Below are 17753 nucleotides of genomic sequence, written 5' to 3'. Positions count from 1 at the left end.
TCAGCCTGGAGTCAGCCGTCATAATGACATCATAGACGTAATGACGTAGCATGACAGCCGGACACAAAACTGCCGCTACTTTAATATATTGAAGATGACTATGCTTTCGATATTTGATGATAATTTTAACAATCGGTTTGTTTGTGTTTCACAATGAATGAAAAACCTAAAGGTAGAGCATGGCGATTGTGATACATGACAGGTTCGACGATATGTTCAGCCTGAACGACACGGGAATCAAAATGCCGGAGTGTGGAGTTAGCCGTTGTACGCCGTAATAACATCAGACGTAATCACATCACCCTGTCATGTGACCAGATCCTCATCTCTGATTGGTATACGTTTGAGGGGACATACATACATACATACATACATACATACATACATACATACATACATACATACATACATACATACATATGGACGGACAAACACTGTTCTAGACTGCTTTGCCCTATGGGCTATGCCGTAAAAAGAAATATAACTATCCATAGGTTCATTAATTAACAGCCTGTTATTGCCTTTTTGAGGTTCTGCCACATATTTAACTTCACTTACTCATTGATTGCTGATTGATTCCTATTGATATGCCTTGGTCTATTCAACAGGAAGAGAAGGATATGGCATCATCTAAGGAGTCGCTTGATGACCTTTTTCCCAATGAGGATGATGATGCAGATGCAGGTACCTTGTGTTTTTTGTCCCCCGTCGCACTGCGGAGCGAAAGGGGGACTATGGTTTTCCCCTCCGTCCGTGTGTGCGTCCGTCCGTCTGTGCGTGCGTGTGTGCATGCGTGCATGAGTGCGTAAGCGAAGGACCGAATTCTAATTTGGTGTGTGGGTGCAACGCACGTCAAAATCCAAGATGGCCACCGCCATGTATGTCTGAACCTTGTGAGCGGAATATCTTGGAAAAATAAGCGAAGTACCAACTTATAATCTGGTGTGTGGGTGTACCTAGGCATAAGGAAGAAGGCTATTGAAAATTAGGTCGCCACGTCAAAATCCAAGATGGTCGCCACCATATATATGTCTGAACCTTGTAAGCGAAATATCTTGAAAAATAAACGAACTACTAACTTCTAATCTGGTGTGTGGGTGTATCTACGCATAAGGGAGAACGCTATTGAAAATTGGGTCGTCACGTCAAAATCCAAGATGGCCGCCTTGCGTCTTCCACTTTGTCAACGCACATCACTTCACCGACGGGGGACCTAGGCGTTAAACGCTTGTTGAATTGATGGCACTGCTGTTTTCTGTCAAACCTTTGTTTCCATTTTGTCTATTATCAGGAACTAGCCTTTACATTATTACTTCAGCCACCAAAGGTTACGTTTCAACCCTGTCTGTCTGTCTTTTTGTTTGTCTGTGAGCAGGATATCTCAAAAGGTTATGGACGGATTTGGACAAAATTTGGTGGACAGGTTGGGTGTGTGACAAGAACGAATTCATTAGATTTTGGTTAAGATCCAGATCCGGATCCAGATATGATAATTTTTTTATTGATTCTTCACCATTGAGAGATAGACAGTGGGCCCAGAAATCAATATCCCTTCAGATTTGTGATTCCATGACCTACATCTGGGGTGGGAGGGAAAATGGTGGCAAATGATAGCCTATAGGGCCTAGAACAACATACTCTTTTTCACACGCGCAAATCTTGTGCATGTGCGAAAACCGACCGCTCTAATTATTCGTCCATACATACATGTATTAATGCATACGATGTGTACGTTATATCCATGTACATGTACATTATCTAACAAAATAACACTTCGAACTCAAAATAGAATGAGGTAACATAAAATCATGCAACAGACCAGTTTACAAACACATTCAAATTTCTCGCCAATGACTGCAAAGATTGCTAGAGCTTTGCCTGACATAGCGGCAACTAATGTCTTCAAACTGAGATGTGTGCAAAAATTTTGAATTTTCGTATTTTTGTCCCCCATCGCACCGCGGAGCGAAAGGGGGACTATGGTTTTCCCGTGCGTGCGTGCAGGCGTGCGTGCGTGCGTACATGTGTGCGTTGCTTGCGTAAGCGAAGGACCGAATTCTAATTTGGTGTGTGGGTGCAACCCACGTCAAAATCCAAGATGGCCGCCACCATATATGTCTGAACCTTGTGAGTGAAATATCTTGAAAAATAAACCAACTACTCACTTCTAATCTGGTCCACGACTGCATCTTGGCATAAGGAAGAACGCTATTGAAAATTGGGTTGCCACGTCAAAATCCAAGATGGCCGCCACCATATATGTCTGAACCTTGTGAGTGGAATATTTTGGAAAATAAACGAACTACTAACTTTTAATCGTGTGTGTGTGTGTGTGTGTGTGTGTGTGTGTGTGTGTGTGTGTGTGTGTGTGTGTGTGTGTGTGTGTGTGTGTGTGTGTGTGTGTGTGTGTGTGTGTGTGTGTGTGTGTGTGTGTGTGTGTGTGTGTGTGTGTGTGTGTGTGTGTGTGTGTGTGTGTGTGTGTGTGTGTGTGTGTGTGTGTGTGTGTGTGTGTGTGTGTGTGTGTGTGTGTGTGTGTGTGTGTGTGTGTTGGATTGACATGCAACAAGTTATTCCAGTGCCACAGGTACCTCCACTTCATCATCACTGCCATCGTCATCAGAATCATCTTCACTATCATCTTCGACAGCATTGTGTCCAGTGATGTCTGTGCATGTACAGTCACGTGAAAAAGTAAGTACAGCCCATGTAAAGTTTTGACTTTTTCAACATATTTCAACATACAGCTATTTGATCTTCATTTCAACAATATTGATAGATAAAGGTGATATAATATAACAAATATCATGAAACATTTACATTTTGTAGTCCATTGTATAATTTAAATAAACATAAATGCAAATTTCGCATGTGGAAAAAGTAAGTACACCCTTGGCTCTAAAAGGTGGTATTGCCCCCTATCGCAGAAACAACCTCAAGTAGGCGTTTCTTATAACTGTCTACCAGTCTCTGACATCGACTGGGAGAAATTTTTGCCCACTCCTCCATGCAGAATTCTTTCAGCTGTGCGATGTTTGAGGGGTTTCTTGCATGCACAATGAATGAATGAATGATCGTTTTAAGGCCATTTTCCCCGCTAGAGCAGGGGTTAGCCTTGCGGGCCCCATGACGATCATGGTTCCCTGTTTGAGGCAATGTTTTTATGGCCGGATGCCCTTCCTGGCGCCAATCCTTAATCGCCTCTTATGATGCGCAGGGATACGGTGTACCTATTCTAAACTGGGGTACACACCGGGATCATTCATCCCAGCAAGCTGGTACTCAAAGTTCTTGCATGCACAGCTAGTTTCAAATCCCCCCACAACATCTTGATGGGATTTAGTTCCGGGCTTTGACTTGGCCATTCCAGAACCCTCCATTTCTTTCTTTTCAGCCATTCCTTGGTGGATTTACTGGTATGTTTAGGGTCATTGTCATGTTGCAAGGTCCACCTTCGGTTGAGCTTCAACTTTCCGACAGATGGCCTCACATTATCCTCAAGCACCCTCTGGTACAATGAAGAATTCATAGTGGATTCTATGATGGTGAGCTGCCCATGCTCTGATGCAGCAAAGCTGCCCCAAACCATAATATTTCCACCACCATGCTTTACAGTTGGTATCAGGTTCTTGTGGTCAACTGCTGTCTTTGGTTTTCGCCAAACATGTCTTCTGGTACTGTGGCCAAATAGCTCTACCTTTGACTCATCTGTCCAGAGCACATTGTTCCAGAAGTGCTGGTCTTTGCCAGGGTGTTTATTGGCAAACTTTAGTCTTGCCCTGATGTTCTTTCTGGACAGCAAAGGTTTCCTCCTGGCACACCTCCCATGTAGATCAAATTTGTGCTGCCTCTTTCTAATGGTAGACTCATTCACTTTGACATCAACAGTGGCAAGAGCTACCTGTAGGTCCCGTGATGACATTCTGGGGTTCTTAGAGACTTCTTTCAGCATCTTGCGGTCTGCTCTCGGGCTGAACTTGCTGGGGCGGCCTGGCCTGAACAAGTTGGCAGTTGTTTGGAATCTTCTCCACTTGTAGATGATCTTCCGGACAGTCGATTGATTGATTTCAAATTGTTTGGAGATCTTTTTAAATACCTTCCCAGACTCGTAGGCATCATTAACCTTCTTTCTCAAGGCCTCAGAAAGCTCTTTTGATCTAGGCATGGCGACGCCGCCGCACACTTCAACAACAAAGAGCAAACCAAACTAAATGTCTGAGGTTTAAATAAGACAGGTTCCTCCAAGATCCTCTCTTATGATGTTCTAATCATTTGCACCTGAGCTGGTGCACCTGATTCTAATTTTAGGTGTTTGAAGTAGTGATAAATGTAGGGGTGTACTTACTTTTTCCACATGCGAAATTTGCATTTATGTTTATTTAAATTATACAATGGACTACAAAATGTAAATGTTTCATGATATTTGTTGTATTATATCAACTTTATCTGTCAATATTGTTGAAATGAAGATCAAATAGCTGTATGTTGAAATATGTTGAAAAGGTCAAAACTGTACATGGGGTGTACTTACTTTTTCACGTGACTGTGGGTCCTAGGATGTTACGTCAAAAATTAAAAGTAAACCAAATTTCATTAAAAAAATAATTAGGATTGCGTGATATAAATGATTCCAAAGAACATTGATGCAAAAAATCCGAAAAAAAACTCACATTGAGCTTCATTTCTTGGAGGGAACATTGCCATTTCATTTTAGATCTACCATCATTTTTCTGTTGTGCACCTATTTCTGTGCACCCATATTAATTTACACGCATTTTGCAATCTATTTGGGGAAACTGTGAGCTTTTCTGGTCACATCTTTAAAAAATGATAAATCCTCATTGCATTGCAATTTTCTCGCCAATTTTTTAATGAATCTGAATGACAAAATTGTTACTAAAATAATCATGTGTGTTGTGCCTTCTCTTCTATCATATTCGTGCATTTACGCAGAATCGCGGATGCACAGACATAGTTCTAGGTGCCTGCAGGTAGATCTACATCAACCATGTAAGAAAATTGATAACCACTACTAGTATAGGCACTAGTATACTATTAGTAACACTAGACAATCTAACTGGTTAGAACTAGATCTCGATCTAGTCGACTGCATCATATCTACAGCCTTAAATTTACCTTTGGAAGCTGCTGCATCAGCTTTCTTTTTCATGCTCTTCATAGTTCGTTCAATTCGCTGAGAATCAGTAAAGCGTGCTTAACAGGTCTGATGAAATCCACCATGATCAGGTAGCGGGGATACACTGTCACTGTAGTCTGCACTGCCGCTGCCACTGGCGGCACCGAGTGTCGAGCAACGTAGTCTCTCGCGTTTTTTGCTTGCGGACCATCCAAAGTCTTCCATTTCGTCACATATTCTAAAAAGCGTACCCACGTCTTGGCCGAAAATGGTGAAACTTTGCACGTTTTGGACAGAAATATGCACATAAAACACACTTTTCCATGCGTATTTTCTTCGTTCGAAGACTTCGTCGGGCTCGTCCTCACTGGAGGGGCCGCCCTGGCCCCTGTGGGATCACGCGCTAAGCTACGGCGACTGTCATTGGCTAATGATCAATGATCGATCAAACGCGTCTTCTGATTGGCTATTTTTTTTGTTCCAGGCTACGTGAATATTTCCACACAAATATAGTGAATTAAAACCTAACTTACTAATTACAGCACCAAAATCTCGCGTGTGAAAAGTTACTGAACATTTATTGTAATATTATCCATATTATCACGCAAAAATCATGCCCACCCCATTTGTAGGTCATTCTAGGAAGCTTTCTCTGGAAGAGCTATCTGTCTAAGATGGATCCAAAACTATATATAGCATGATATCTCAAAAAGTTTATGTATTGAGTGTGACTAAATTTGGAGGACAGGTTGGATGTGCGACAACAACAAATTGATTCGATTTTGGTGAAAATCCGGATCTGGGATACAGTTCTCTTTTAATTTCCCAAAGTGATTCTTCACTATTGAGAGATATGGTCAAAAACGATAATAGCACGATATTTCAAAACATTGTAGACAGATTCGGACAAAACCTGATGGGTTTGGGTGAGTTGGGAAGGTGACAAGAACATGCTGATTAGATTTTGGGTGAGGTCCGCATGCAGATCCAGCCTATCAGTGGGATGCAAAACGTAAACTGCTCAGCTTGGCAGAGGTATGTGTTCTACCGAGTGCCGTTATTGTTTTCTTTTGTGTTTTATTTTCAGTTCCCCAGGGGCGCAGCAGTGCGGCAGCTGTGGCTGCAGCTCAACAAGGTGGTTATGAGATTCCAGCACGTCTACGCACCCTTCATAATCTGGTCATACAGTACGCTTCACAGGGCCGCTATGAGGTGGCTGTACCACTATGTAAGCAGGCCTTGGAGGATTTGGAAAAAACTTCGGGACATGACCACCCTGATGTTGCCACAATGCTCAACATTCTCGCATTGGTCTACAGGCAAGGACAAAAATAGTTTTAACATGTATGATCATGCTGCAAGGAGATAACACTTTGTAGTGATTAATTTGATGGTGAAAATGATGGCACAGAAAAGTGACCAAATATGTGGCGGTTTGTTTGAGTTCTCCAAAAACTTCCAATTTGGCCTTTCTTGCTCTGAAATAGAGTATCATTGATCTAAGAGGAAGATAAGCCTTTTGATTGGGTATGGAGTCGGCCTGGGCGATAATGGAAAAATCTACATCATGATAATGGGCCTGGGCGATAATGGAAAAACCTATATCATGATAATGGGCTGTATTAACACGATTGTCGCCATATCATGATAATAATGTAATTATAGCTCCTTGAGAACAATACCAGTCTCAATAAGAACAAACTGGATAGCCATTGAGTTACATGTGTGTTCGTATTTTTAATTTTATTTATTTAATAAAGTTAGTTGAAATTTTGAGCTAGAAAAACTCATTTTGCATGGATGAAATCGCTTGCACCATTTGCCGAGCGACGAGGCGAGCAGCTTGCAAAGCGGTCGATACAGAACATCTGGCTTGGCAGGCGATAGCCAGCTGCTTGCTAATGGAACACGCCCCAGGTTCAAACTTCATAACCTGTGTGGCTTTTGCAAATCTTTGACGAATGCCTTTTTGTAATCTATGTTGTACAGTGATTTCTCCTTATGTCTAAATGGGACATTGTGAAGAAAGTCATATATGACTATCTTCAAACATTTAAAATAACGCCTTTGAAGTGGAACTTCATTTGATGAGGACCTTTTGATGAGGACCCTCATCTTCTCGATATTTGACATGATGTTGCTTTGATTGCTTAACTTCACGCACAAACAAAATGCAGTCTAACGGATCAACAAATTTGACTGAAAGCTGTTTTGGCGCCTTGAGTAGTTGGTTGTTTGTTTTGATGTTTATTGCTTAACAATATACCATTTAAATTACATATTGGAAACTATGCATTGCATATTATATCACCTGCTTTATTTTATAGTGTTGCATTCAATATGTGTATATCTTTTGAGAGAAAATAAACACTAAACGCAGCCAAAATATTGTTAAATATGGGCTCAAGGTGAGATTTACCTACTGCACATGCGCAGCAGTTATCGTGATAAATAATTTTCATAATCGTTATCATGATAGCAACTGGAAAGCACGATAATCTTCCCATCACGATTATCGCCCAGGCCGAGTATGAAGTGAAAATATCTTGGTCTTTCAATGTGATGATGCTTATACGAGTATTATTGTTTCAGTTCAGGTACCTATTCCTTTGCAATAGTGATGATAGTCCAGCCTCATGCACAAGGGATTCTGAACAAGATGAAGTACTAAGCCATACAAACAGTGCCTTCAGAAAGTATTCACACCCCTTGACTTTTTTCACATTTTGTTGTTGCAGCCTGAACTTTAAATGGATTAAATTGAGTTTTTTTGTCACTGATCTACACACAATACATCATAATGTAAAAGTATAATTTTTGTTTTGGAGTCTTTTACAAAATAATTATAAATGTAAAACTGAAATATTTTGAATCAATAAGTATTCCACCCCTTTGCTATGACACTCCAAATTGAGCTTAGGTGCATCCAATTTCCTTTGATTAATCCTTGAGATGTCTCTACAACTTTAATGGAGTCCACCTGAGACCAATTCAATTGATTGGACATTATTTAGAAAGAAACGCACCTTTCTATATTGGGTCCCACAGTTGACAGTGCATGTCAGAGCAGGAACTCTGCCATGAAGTCCAAGGAACAGTCTGTAGAACTCTGAGATAGAATTGAGGAGGGATACATCTGGGGAAGTCCATAAAACAATTAATATAGTGGTGAAAGTTCCCAAGAGCCCATTGAGCTCCATCATTAGGAAATGGAAAGAATATTGAACTACCCAGACAAATCCTAGAGCTGGCTGTCCGATCAAACTGAGCAACCAGGCAAGAAGGACCTTGATCAGGGAGGTGACCAAGAACCCAATGACCACTCTGACATAACTACAGAGTTCCTTGGCTAAGATGGGAGAACCTGCCAGAATAGTCAGGTTCACTATGTTAACAAATATAATTTCGTTCAAAATTTTGCTAGATTAGCAAACCTGTACATTTTTGGAATCATCAGAGCATGGAGAATCCGAAAATCAATGTTGGCATTTGCACAGACACAGATTTTGGATTTTCAAAATGGCCACCATAAAATACATATTTTGCGCTATCTCGGCTTCCAGTCAACCTATAAACTTAATTAGTTCCTATGTTCCTATGGTTCCTATGTCCAGGAATTTAAATATGCGAATCCTATGTTTTCTGGGTCAAGGAATCCAATAAAGGCCTCAAAATAGTGCTCAGGATTATAGAAAAGCAACAAACAAAGGTAATTGAAAACCATTGTCTTTATATTTGTGATATAACTGTATTACATGATAATGCAAGTCCTTTGAAGTTATAGGTATGGGTTTATAAAGCAAGAAATCGGCCTTGTAGTATCAGATTGAACTATAAGTCCTAAAAGCGCCTTTGGGCTTCTTGAAAAGCGCTATACAAAATAAACTAGAACGGGCACTCGGTAGAGCGCATACCTTCGCCGCAGCTACTGTTCTGTACTTGGCATGGGAGTGTAGGGAACAGAACAGTGAACAGTTTGGTGCTGATTTCATGCAAATCGGATAAGAATTGACCGAGTTATGACAAAAAACGCACATTTTGCAAGGTCGTGACCCCCCTGACCTTTGACCCCCAACCGCTAACAAGGGTAATGTCTTCACTGGGTCATGTCGTATATCACAAGATCGGGCATTGAATTCTGAACATTTTGGCATTAGTTGCATGCCAATTGGATAAAAATTGACCGCGCTATGGTAAAAATACGATTTTGACCTTTTCTTGACCTTGACCTTTGACCCGATTGCTCCCAAAATCTAATCAAATGTGTCCCGTATAATAACCAATCATCCCACCAAATTTCATGCAATTCGGTTGAATACTTTTTGAGTTATGCGAATAACATACACACACACACACAGACATACAAATAAATACACAGCGATCAAAACATAACCTTCCGCTTTTGCGAAGGTAATAAATGAATTATTATTATTATTATTATACACAGGATCTACTAGGTCTATACCGTTCAGGAATATGCTTTTACAGATCTTCATCACTGTCCTGAATGTCATTTTCGCAAAGGTGTCCGCAAATGCCAACATTAATTTTTGGATTCCTCATGCTCTGAATATTACAAAAATGTATAGTTTTGCTAATCTCCAAAAATTTTGAACGAAAAAACAGTGAACCTGACTAGAAGGAAAACAGTCTCTGCAGTGACTATCGGGGATGCCTCTTCGCGGTGTTTGTATCCCCCAACGCAATGCAAGTCAGGGCAGTGTGGTCACGTTTAGAGTGCTGATATTGGACTGGCCCTGATATTGGTCCCCATGATATCGGGACATGATATTGGGATATTGGGACATGGCTGATATTGCTGATATTGGTCCCCATGGACTGGCCCTTCCACACTTGTCTCTGTCTCTTTTTCTCTCTCCCTCTCTCTCTCTATCTACACCCCACCCCCCACCCTCCACCTCTCCAACTCTGTCGTGGCCCTAACTTTGTGAAGGTTGGGGTACACCATCCTGGATGGGGAGGATCTCTGGGTAGCTCCTGAGAGATTTATTGGCTGTCTCTGTGCTGCGTGCTTGTTCGAGAGTACTGCCTGGGGCTATATAACAACAACAACAACAAAAATTCTCTGCAGCACTTCACAAGTCTAGGCTTTATGGGAGAGTAGCCATACGGAAGCTACCCCTGAGAAAAAGGCACATGACAGCACGCCTGAAGTTTGCAAAAAGGCATGTGAAAGACTAAGAGCATGAAGCAAAAGATTATATGGTCTGATGAGACAAAAATTGTACGTTTTGGCCTGAATGCAAAGTGCTATGTCTGGCAGAAACTGAGCACAGCTCATCACCCATCTAACACCATCCCTACCATGAAGCATGGTGGTGGCAGCATCATGCTATGGGGATGCTTTTCAGCAGCATAGACTGGTAAGGATCGAGGGAACAATGAATGCAGCCAAATATAGGCAAATCCTTGAGGAGAACCCGCTTCAGAGTGTAAAAGGTCTTCGACTACTGTGAAGATTTACATTTCAACAGGCCAATAACCATAAGCATACAGCCAAAGCAACATTGGAATGGCTTCAGAACAAGGACGTGAAAGTCCTTGAGTGGCCCAGCCAAAGCCCAGACTTGAAGATTGCAGTTCACTGACACTTCCCATCTAACTTGACAGAGCTTGAGCAAATCTACAAGGAGGAATAGGAGAAACTCCCAAAATCCACATGTGCAAAGCTGATGCAGACACCCAAGAAGACTCGAAGCTGTAATCGCTGCCAAAGGAGCAGAGCTTATATTCGCTCATGGGGCTGAATATTTATGTAAATCAGATATTTCTGTATTTCATTTTTAATTATTTTGTAAAAATTCCACTTTGACAATGTGGAATAATGTGTAGATCAGTGACAAAAAATGTCAATTTAATCCATTTTAGCTTCAGGCTGTAGCACAACAAAATGTGAAAAAGTGTCAAGGGTGCGAATAATTTCTGTCAGCACTGTGTGTATGTATATGTATATATATATATATCTATATATATATATATATATATATATATATCTATATATATATATATATATATATATATATATATATATGCATATGATGAGGCGGCAGGCACATGATGCTGCTGTTTGCATGATGTTAGATGTTTTTTTTGTTTGTTTTTTTTAATTAACTTTGCAGCTCTTGGCTTCTCTTATATGTTTGAATCTTTGTCATCCTGCTGCTTGCTTTGTTTGATAAACTATTCATTAAACTTATGCACTTGTGATTTCCTCCTGAAGACAAGAACAATGATGATATTGTACCCTGCTAGTTTCTGCCCTTTCATATTGTTTCCCATACTTTACTGTTGTGTTTCTTTTCCAGGGATCAGAATAAATTCAAGGAGGCGGCTAGTTTACTGAACGACGCTCTTGCCATCAGAGAGAAAACTCTCGGGAAGGATCACCCGGCTGTAAGCTAATGCCTTTTTATTTCTCCACACTGACATTACATTTGCCAGAGTAAAAGCCAGAACTTATCTGACTGTTAACAATAAATACTTTGAGACAAACACAGACTGGAACAAAGATTTTATTAGACTGAAGTATGTCAGTATTGTCTGGGAAAATTAGGTGCTTAGCAAGTTAACCTTTAAAGTTGACCATTAAAGAGGACAAAGAAGAAGAAGAAATTAAATAACGATGAAACATAGTTTTATTATTGAATTCACAATCTCGTGAGATGACGAAACTCCCGGTATGTGATGGACATAAAAACAGATTACTTTTTGAGTTAATTAGCTAATTATCTCACCACCTGGATGAAATTTTAAAAAGGGCTCCATTAGTTTTTGCACATCGACGTCATGAATCGTCATGCCGAGTTTTGGGTGAATACAATTACGAATTCAAAATTGTAATTGTATTTGCTTAATTCCAAATGTCATTCCAATCATAAATTGATACTTTAACAAAATACTGTTTTAAATGACGGTTGTATTGGGATATTGGCAAACCAGCTCATTGCCGTCATCTGTCCACTTCCGGATTTGCGGCAGGTTCGTATCGAGTTAATTTCAAAATCATAATTTTATTGAGGAATTTAAAAAATCTCCTACCTACCTTACAATAACTGCTGGGACCCCAAAACATTCCACAGGAGGTTTGGTGGGGCTAGCCCTAAAACTGAGAGAGTAGTTTGGGGATGGACAGACAGACAGGCACTCCTGTTTTATTTATCCATTTGGATGTCGTTGCACCATTAATGCAACACTGGCCATAGATTATGAATTATGCAGAGTTGGTGGTTGATTGTTGAGTAACAAGCATGCATGAATCCTGCTGTTATTATCTCTGCCACAGAAGGTGGATGGAGGTGATGTTTTCACCCCTGTCTGTTTGTCTGTCTGTCTTTGTTTGTGAACAGGATATCTCAAAAGGTTGTGGATAGATTCGGACGAAATTTGGTGGAGAGGTTGGGTGTGTGACATACAAAACGATTAGATTTTGGTGAATATCCGGATCCGGATCTGGATCTGAGAATTTTAAAAGTTATTTTTCACCATTGAGTGATAGTGCTAAAGCCGATATGTAGCACAATGTCTGAAAAAGTTGTGGAAGTACTTGGATGAAGCTGGGTGGTCAGGTTGTGTGTGATCCGGATCCCGATACGAGAATTTTAAAAATCTTTTAAAGCGATTCTTCACCATTGAGTGCTTGGGCCAAAAACGATATATAACATGACATTTCAAAAAGTTGTGGACGACTTATGACTAAAGGTGGTGGATGAGTTAGGTAAGTGCCAAAAACAAGCCGATTAGATTTTGGTTCAGGTCTGGATCCAGATATGACCCATCAGTGGGATACAAAACGTGAACTGTTCAGCCTGGTGGGAGTATGCTCTCTACCGAGTGCCGTTCTAGTTATCACATGACATCTTGTTATTTAGATTTGTTTAACTACCCCCACATAACTTATTTTGATATAATTTAGTGATGCTTCTTTCTCAATCAAAATAAACCTCCGTTTTTGGGCTTTCATAACATTACAGGTGGCTGCAACATTGAACAACCTAGCGGTTCTTTATGGCAAGCGTGCCAAGTACAAGGAGGCTGAACCCCTGTGCAAGCGTGCATTGGATATCCGGGAAAAGGTCGGTACTCTTGAAATCCATTTTCATCAAAATATTGTTTTTGTGTCCCATGCCTATCAATGCCAAAGGTAGGCGGCATTGCGTGTGCGTGCGCACCATTTGCGGGTTTCAGGAGGTGGAACAGAGTCCTCCCAGCATCCAAAGTATCCACCTCTGCTTCGGTAAGGGATCATGGTTCATGGACCAAGCCGTTCAACTTTTTCAAAGTTTTGTTCCAATGGATCTTTTCAGGATCGTCACTAAACACCGGATTGCCTCCAGTTGTAGTTAATTTGTTGTAATGTTCTCAGGGATGGTGTGTGTTTGTGTGTGTGTGCGTGCGCGTGCTTTTTAAGTCAGCATTCAAGGAAGAATATTGATAGTTGAACACCTTCGCGGGCACAAAATAAAAAAATTCCAAGAGCCTCGAGCATGGCACAGTTCTAAAACATATCTTCCATTAGCCACGCACAAAGTAACTGGAGGTACACAAAAACATATCTTCCACGAGCCGCGAGTTTGACCTGCTTCTGCATTCACAGACATGTGCTTTGCATTTTCATCGTCACATAAAAATATTTTAGCTGTGCTATAAGGGAGCTTTGTGGGATATCCCATCATTCACACTGTAAACATAGCTCTGGGATATCCCACCATTCACACTGTGAACATATCTTTGTGGAATATCCCACCATTCACACTGTAAACATAGCTCTGCGATATCCCACCATTCACACTGTAAATATATAACATTCACAACAACACAACACCAACAACAACATTCATTTATTTTTGGCTCACCTGGAACGAAGTTCAGGGGTGGCGTGGCAGTCTGTCTGTCCATCCGTAAACACTTGAAACTTCTTCTCCAAAACCGCTGATGGGATTTCGACCAAATTTGGCACAAATTATGTTTGTTATGTTGTGACTAACGTTTGTTCACGGCATAATTTTTTTTTTTGGGGTGTAAGGGGGTCTACCGGGGGTCAAAGTGGATCGAGGTTTGACCCACCAAAATAGAAATTTGCTTTTGCCTCTGAAACTACCCACACTATTTCGAGGAAACTTGACCACCACATTCACCACCCGTGCTGTTCCAAAGTTTGTACACGGCATTAAAATAATCTTCCCCCTTGAGAGTCTATGGGGTGGGGGGGGTGGGATGGTTGCCCCCCGAAATAGGTATTTGCTTTCTTCTCAGAAGCTACACACACAATTTCGATGAAACTTAACCACAACCTTCACCACCCGTGATGCACCGAAGTTTGTTCACGGCATTGAAAAGATCTGCCCCTTTAGGGTCTACCGGGGGGGGGGGGGGGAGGGTTGCCCCCCAAAGTAGGTATTTGCTTTCTTCTCAGAAACTACACACACAAGTTCAATGAAACTTCACCACAACCTTAATCATCCATGATGTACCAATGTTTGTTCTAGGCATTAAAAAAAATTGCGGTCTTAGGAGGTACTGTATATGGGGTTGGGGGAGGAAGTGGGGCTTTGCCCCCCAAAGTAGGTATTTTTTTGTTTTTAGCTCACCTGGAACGAAGTTCAGGGGAGCTTATGCGATGGCGCTTTGTCAGTCCATCCGTCCGTCAGTCCGTAAACACTTGAAACTTCTCCGAAACCGCTAATGGGATTGCGACCAAATTTGGCACAAATTATATTTGTTGTGTTGTGGCTAAGGTTTGTTCACGGCATTAAATAAATCGGGGCATAAGGGGATTTACCGGGGTCAAAGTGGATCCAGGTTTGACCCCCCCCCCCCCCCCCCCCCCCCCCCAAAATAGGAATTTGCTTTTTCCTCTGAAACTACACACACAATATCGATGAAACTTCACCACAACCTTAATCACCCATGATGTACCAATGTTTGTTCAAGGCATTCGAAGAATTGGGGTCTTAGGAGGTATGGGGTTGGAGGAGGTGGGGTTGCCCTCCAAAATAGGTATGTTTTTCTTTGTTTGTTTAAAGTCTTATGATTATGTTAGTATGATTCTACATGCTGTCCTGTCATCTAGCAACCATTGAAATTGGTTTAAAATACCTTTAGTCGGTGCAGTATGCTGTTTATTCTACGAGGTGAGCACCAGGGGTATTGCCCCTGTGTTTTTATTTAAAACATAGCTTCGTGGGATATCCCACAATCTGCATAATATGTCATACCCCAAGAGTTACTGTACAGAATAAAAACACTCCACCACATCCATTAGTGCAATTAGCTGTTCCCCTTGACCCCTATTGAAACAATGCCACGACATTCACAGGATTTTCCTCAACATTCGTAGAATTTTCCTTTACATTCGTGGGATTTTCCTCGACATCCGCAGGAGTTTACATGAATCGGGAACTGCCTGTAACCTAACCCCCCTTTTCCCATTGAAACAATGCCCTGACATTTGCAGCATTTTCCAGGAACATATCCCCCGCAAAGGTCAGGGTCCGACTGTACAGCAATACGAGTTTTCTTACAAAGTAGTTCATCTCAAGAGGAGGCCATCAAAGTCTGCGCTGTAGTGACCAACTTGTTGTCCTTTGTCTGTGCTCTATCCTTTTTAATTGTTTGTGCTCTATCCTTTTTAAATGCTGAGCATCAAGCAAGGAAGCAACACATCCCATTTTAAAAATCTTTGGTTTGACTCGGCCGGGGGTTTCAACCACCAACCTCACAGATTCAGAGCTGATGCTCGCTCTCACCATTAAGTCAACGAGTCTGGTCAAATATGATCTTTGATTTCTGCGCAAATCCAGTTGCTTGGGCCACCTGGTGAGGACTTTCTTTTGAATGGTAGGCAAGTCAAGTCATCCTGACAAAATAAACTTTATCTTTGAGCTTTAGGTTGCTGCTTTGCGCTGCCTCTGTTTTGACACAGTTGGGTAAGGGTTTTTGAGTCATTGTATGTGGGTGTTGATTATGACTGATCATGGATGCCGAGTGACTCAGCCTTGTCTTGCATTCTGTGTCCTGTCTTTTACAACTCTCATTGCCAAGTTAGTTGAATAATTTGTTTCCATTTCTGTTTCCATTTCTGGAGTCCGAGGTTTTAATCATTTAAACATTCTATTTGTATAAACAAAGTACACGGTTTTTTTTCTTCAAATAATTGTTAAGATAGATTAGCTTAATCGCAGAAGAATCGGGGATGTTTTGTCAAAGAGAATGTTTGTATAATGTTGGAAAGGGTTTTGACTTTTTTGGAGTGTTACATTGCCCTTTGTATCATTGTATTTATAATTGGAGTTTCACAATTGTAGCATATGACAGCTGTTTTATTTATTCATTCGGATGTAGATGCGCTGTTGATGCAATAACTTTGACCTTGATGCCCACAAGCAAATGCAAGCTGATGGGACAACTGGCTTAAGGTCCCCTCTGAAAGACTGCATATCCATTGATGGAATGCCCTGTTTATGAAGCACCAGGATTCTACTTTATTGGTAAATTAGAACAATGCGACTGTGTCGCCGATATGCCTCTGCATAGTCCCACAACAGGTGGTAGATACCATCGTTTACTGTCCTAAGTGAACGATGCGACTGTGTCGCCGATATGCCTCCGCATAGTCCCACAACAGGTGGTAGATGCCATCGTTCACTGTCCTAAAAATAAACAAGTTTGAATTTAAATCCCTTCAGCTGTTTTCAAGTATCACATTTTCACCAGCCATGACAGGTTTCAAATCGATCGGTGAAGCAGTTTCAGAGAAGGGATTTTTTTAAATATCATGACATATGACCTTTAAAAATGTACACTCTGCATATGTATGGGTAGGGGATCACGTTTGTGAAGTTTCGTGTTGATCGGATAAGGTTCGTTTTTCTATCCAAGATACATAGATGCCAAACCACGTGACCCACGACCTCATCATTTTCAAACTATATGCAACAGTGGTGTTAGATGATATTTGTAAAATTTCGCATCGATAGGGTAAGCGGTCTCTGAGATATAATTATTTAATATTTTCCTTCAATCCAATATGGCTGTCACACCATGTGACCAATGATGTTTTCGTGATCATCTTTTAATCACCCTGCCTCGACAATGACACACGTAAAGTTTTGAGCCAATTGATTTGGTGGTTTGGGAGAAGATTTCTTTTTAAAGGTTTTAGGTAAAATCCAAGATGGCTGCCATGTCACGGGACCTGTGACGTCACAATTGTCATCAAAAAAACATTCTGCATGGGTGTCACTCCTACCCTGAAAGTTTTGTCTCAATCGAACATGTGGTTGCTGAGAAAAATGAGGTTTAGGGCGGACAGACGGATGAACAAACCGAAAACATAATGCCTCCGGCCACCTTCGGGGGCGGAGGCATAAAAATTACTTTAAATGGTGGTTGATCCCCCTTGAATGTGAACCGCTGAAGGGATTTTGGCCAAAGTCGGTACAAGTATGAACTGTAATACAAAGATGAAATAATTATATTTTGGTTTCAATGTTTATTCAAGGCGGATCAACCACCATTTGAGGTAAAAAAAATTCATCTATATTTACTTCCTTTGAGCTATTTGTGTGCTGAAATTTGCAATTATATTCTTGATTTTACT

General features: G+C 41.0%; 1 protein-coding gene across 17 annotated transcripts in view; it reads left to right on the top strand.

The window, feature by feature from the left end:
• Positions 1-17753, top strand: part of LOC137435371 (kinesin light chain 1) — a 150785-nt gene that overhangs the window by 76294 nt on the left and 56738 nt on the right. For all 17 annotated transcript variants that reach the window (XM_078784370.1, XM_078784361.1, XM_078784365.1 and 14 more), the window contains exons 5-8: positions 609-684; positions 6222-6453; positions 11461-11548; positions 13126-13227. In XM_078784370.1, coding sequence (XP_078640496.1) covers positions 609-684; positions 6222-6453; positions 11461-11548; positions 13126-13227 — 498 coding nt within the window. The remainder of the gene's footprint in view (positions 1-608; positions 685-6221; positions 6454-11460; positions 11549-13125; positions 13228-17753) is intronic.

This window comes from Myxine glutinosa, chromosome 9 (assembly GCF_964187855.1).
Source record: "Myxine glutinosa chromosome 9, kmMyxGlut1.1, whole genome shotgun sequence".
Lineage (NCBI taxonomy): Eukaryota > Metazoa > Chordata > Myxini > Myxiniformes > Myxinidae > Myxine > Myxine glutinosa.
Note: the sequence above shows the minus strand (reverse complement) of the source record. Positions and strands in the feature narration are given on the sequence as shown.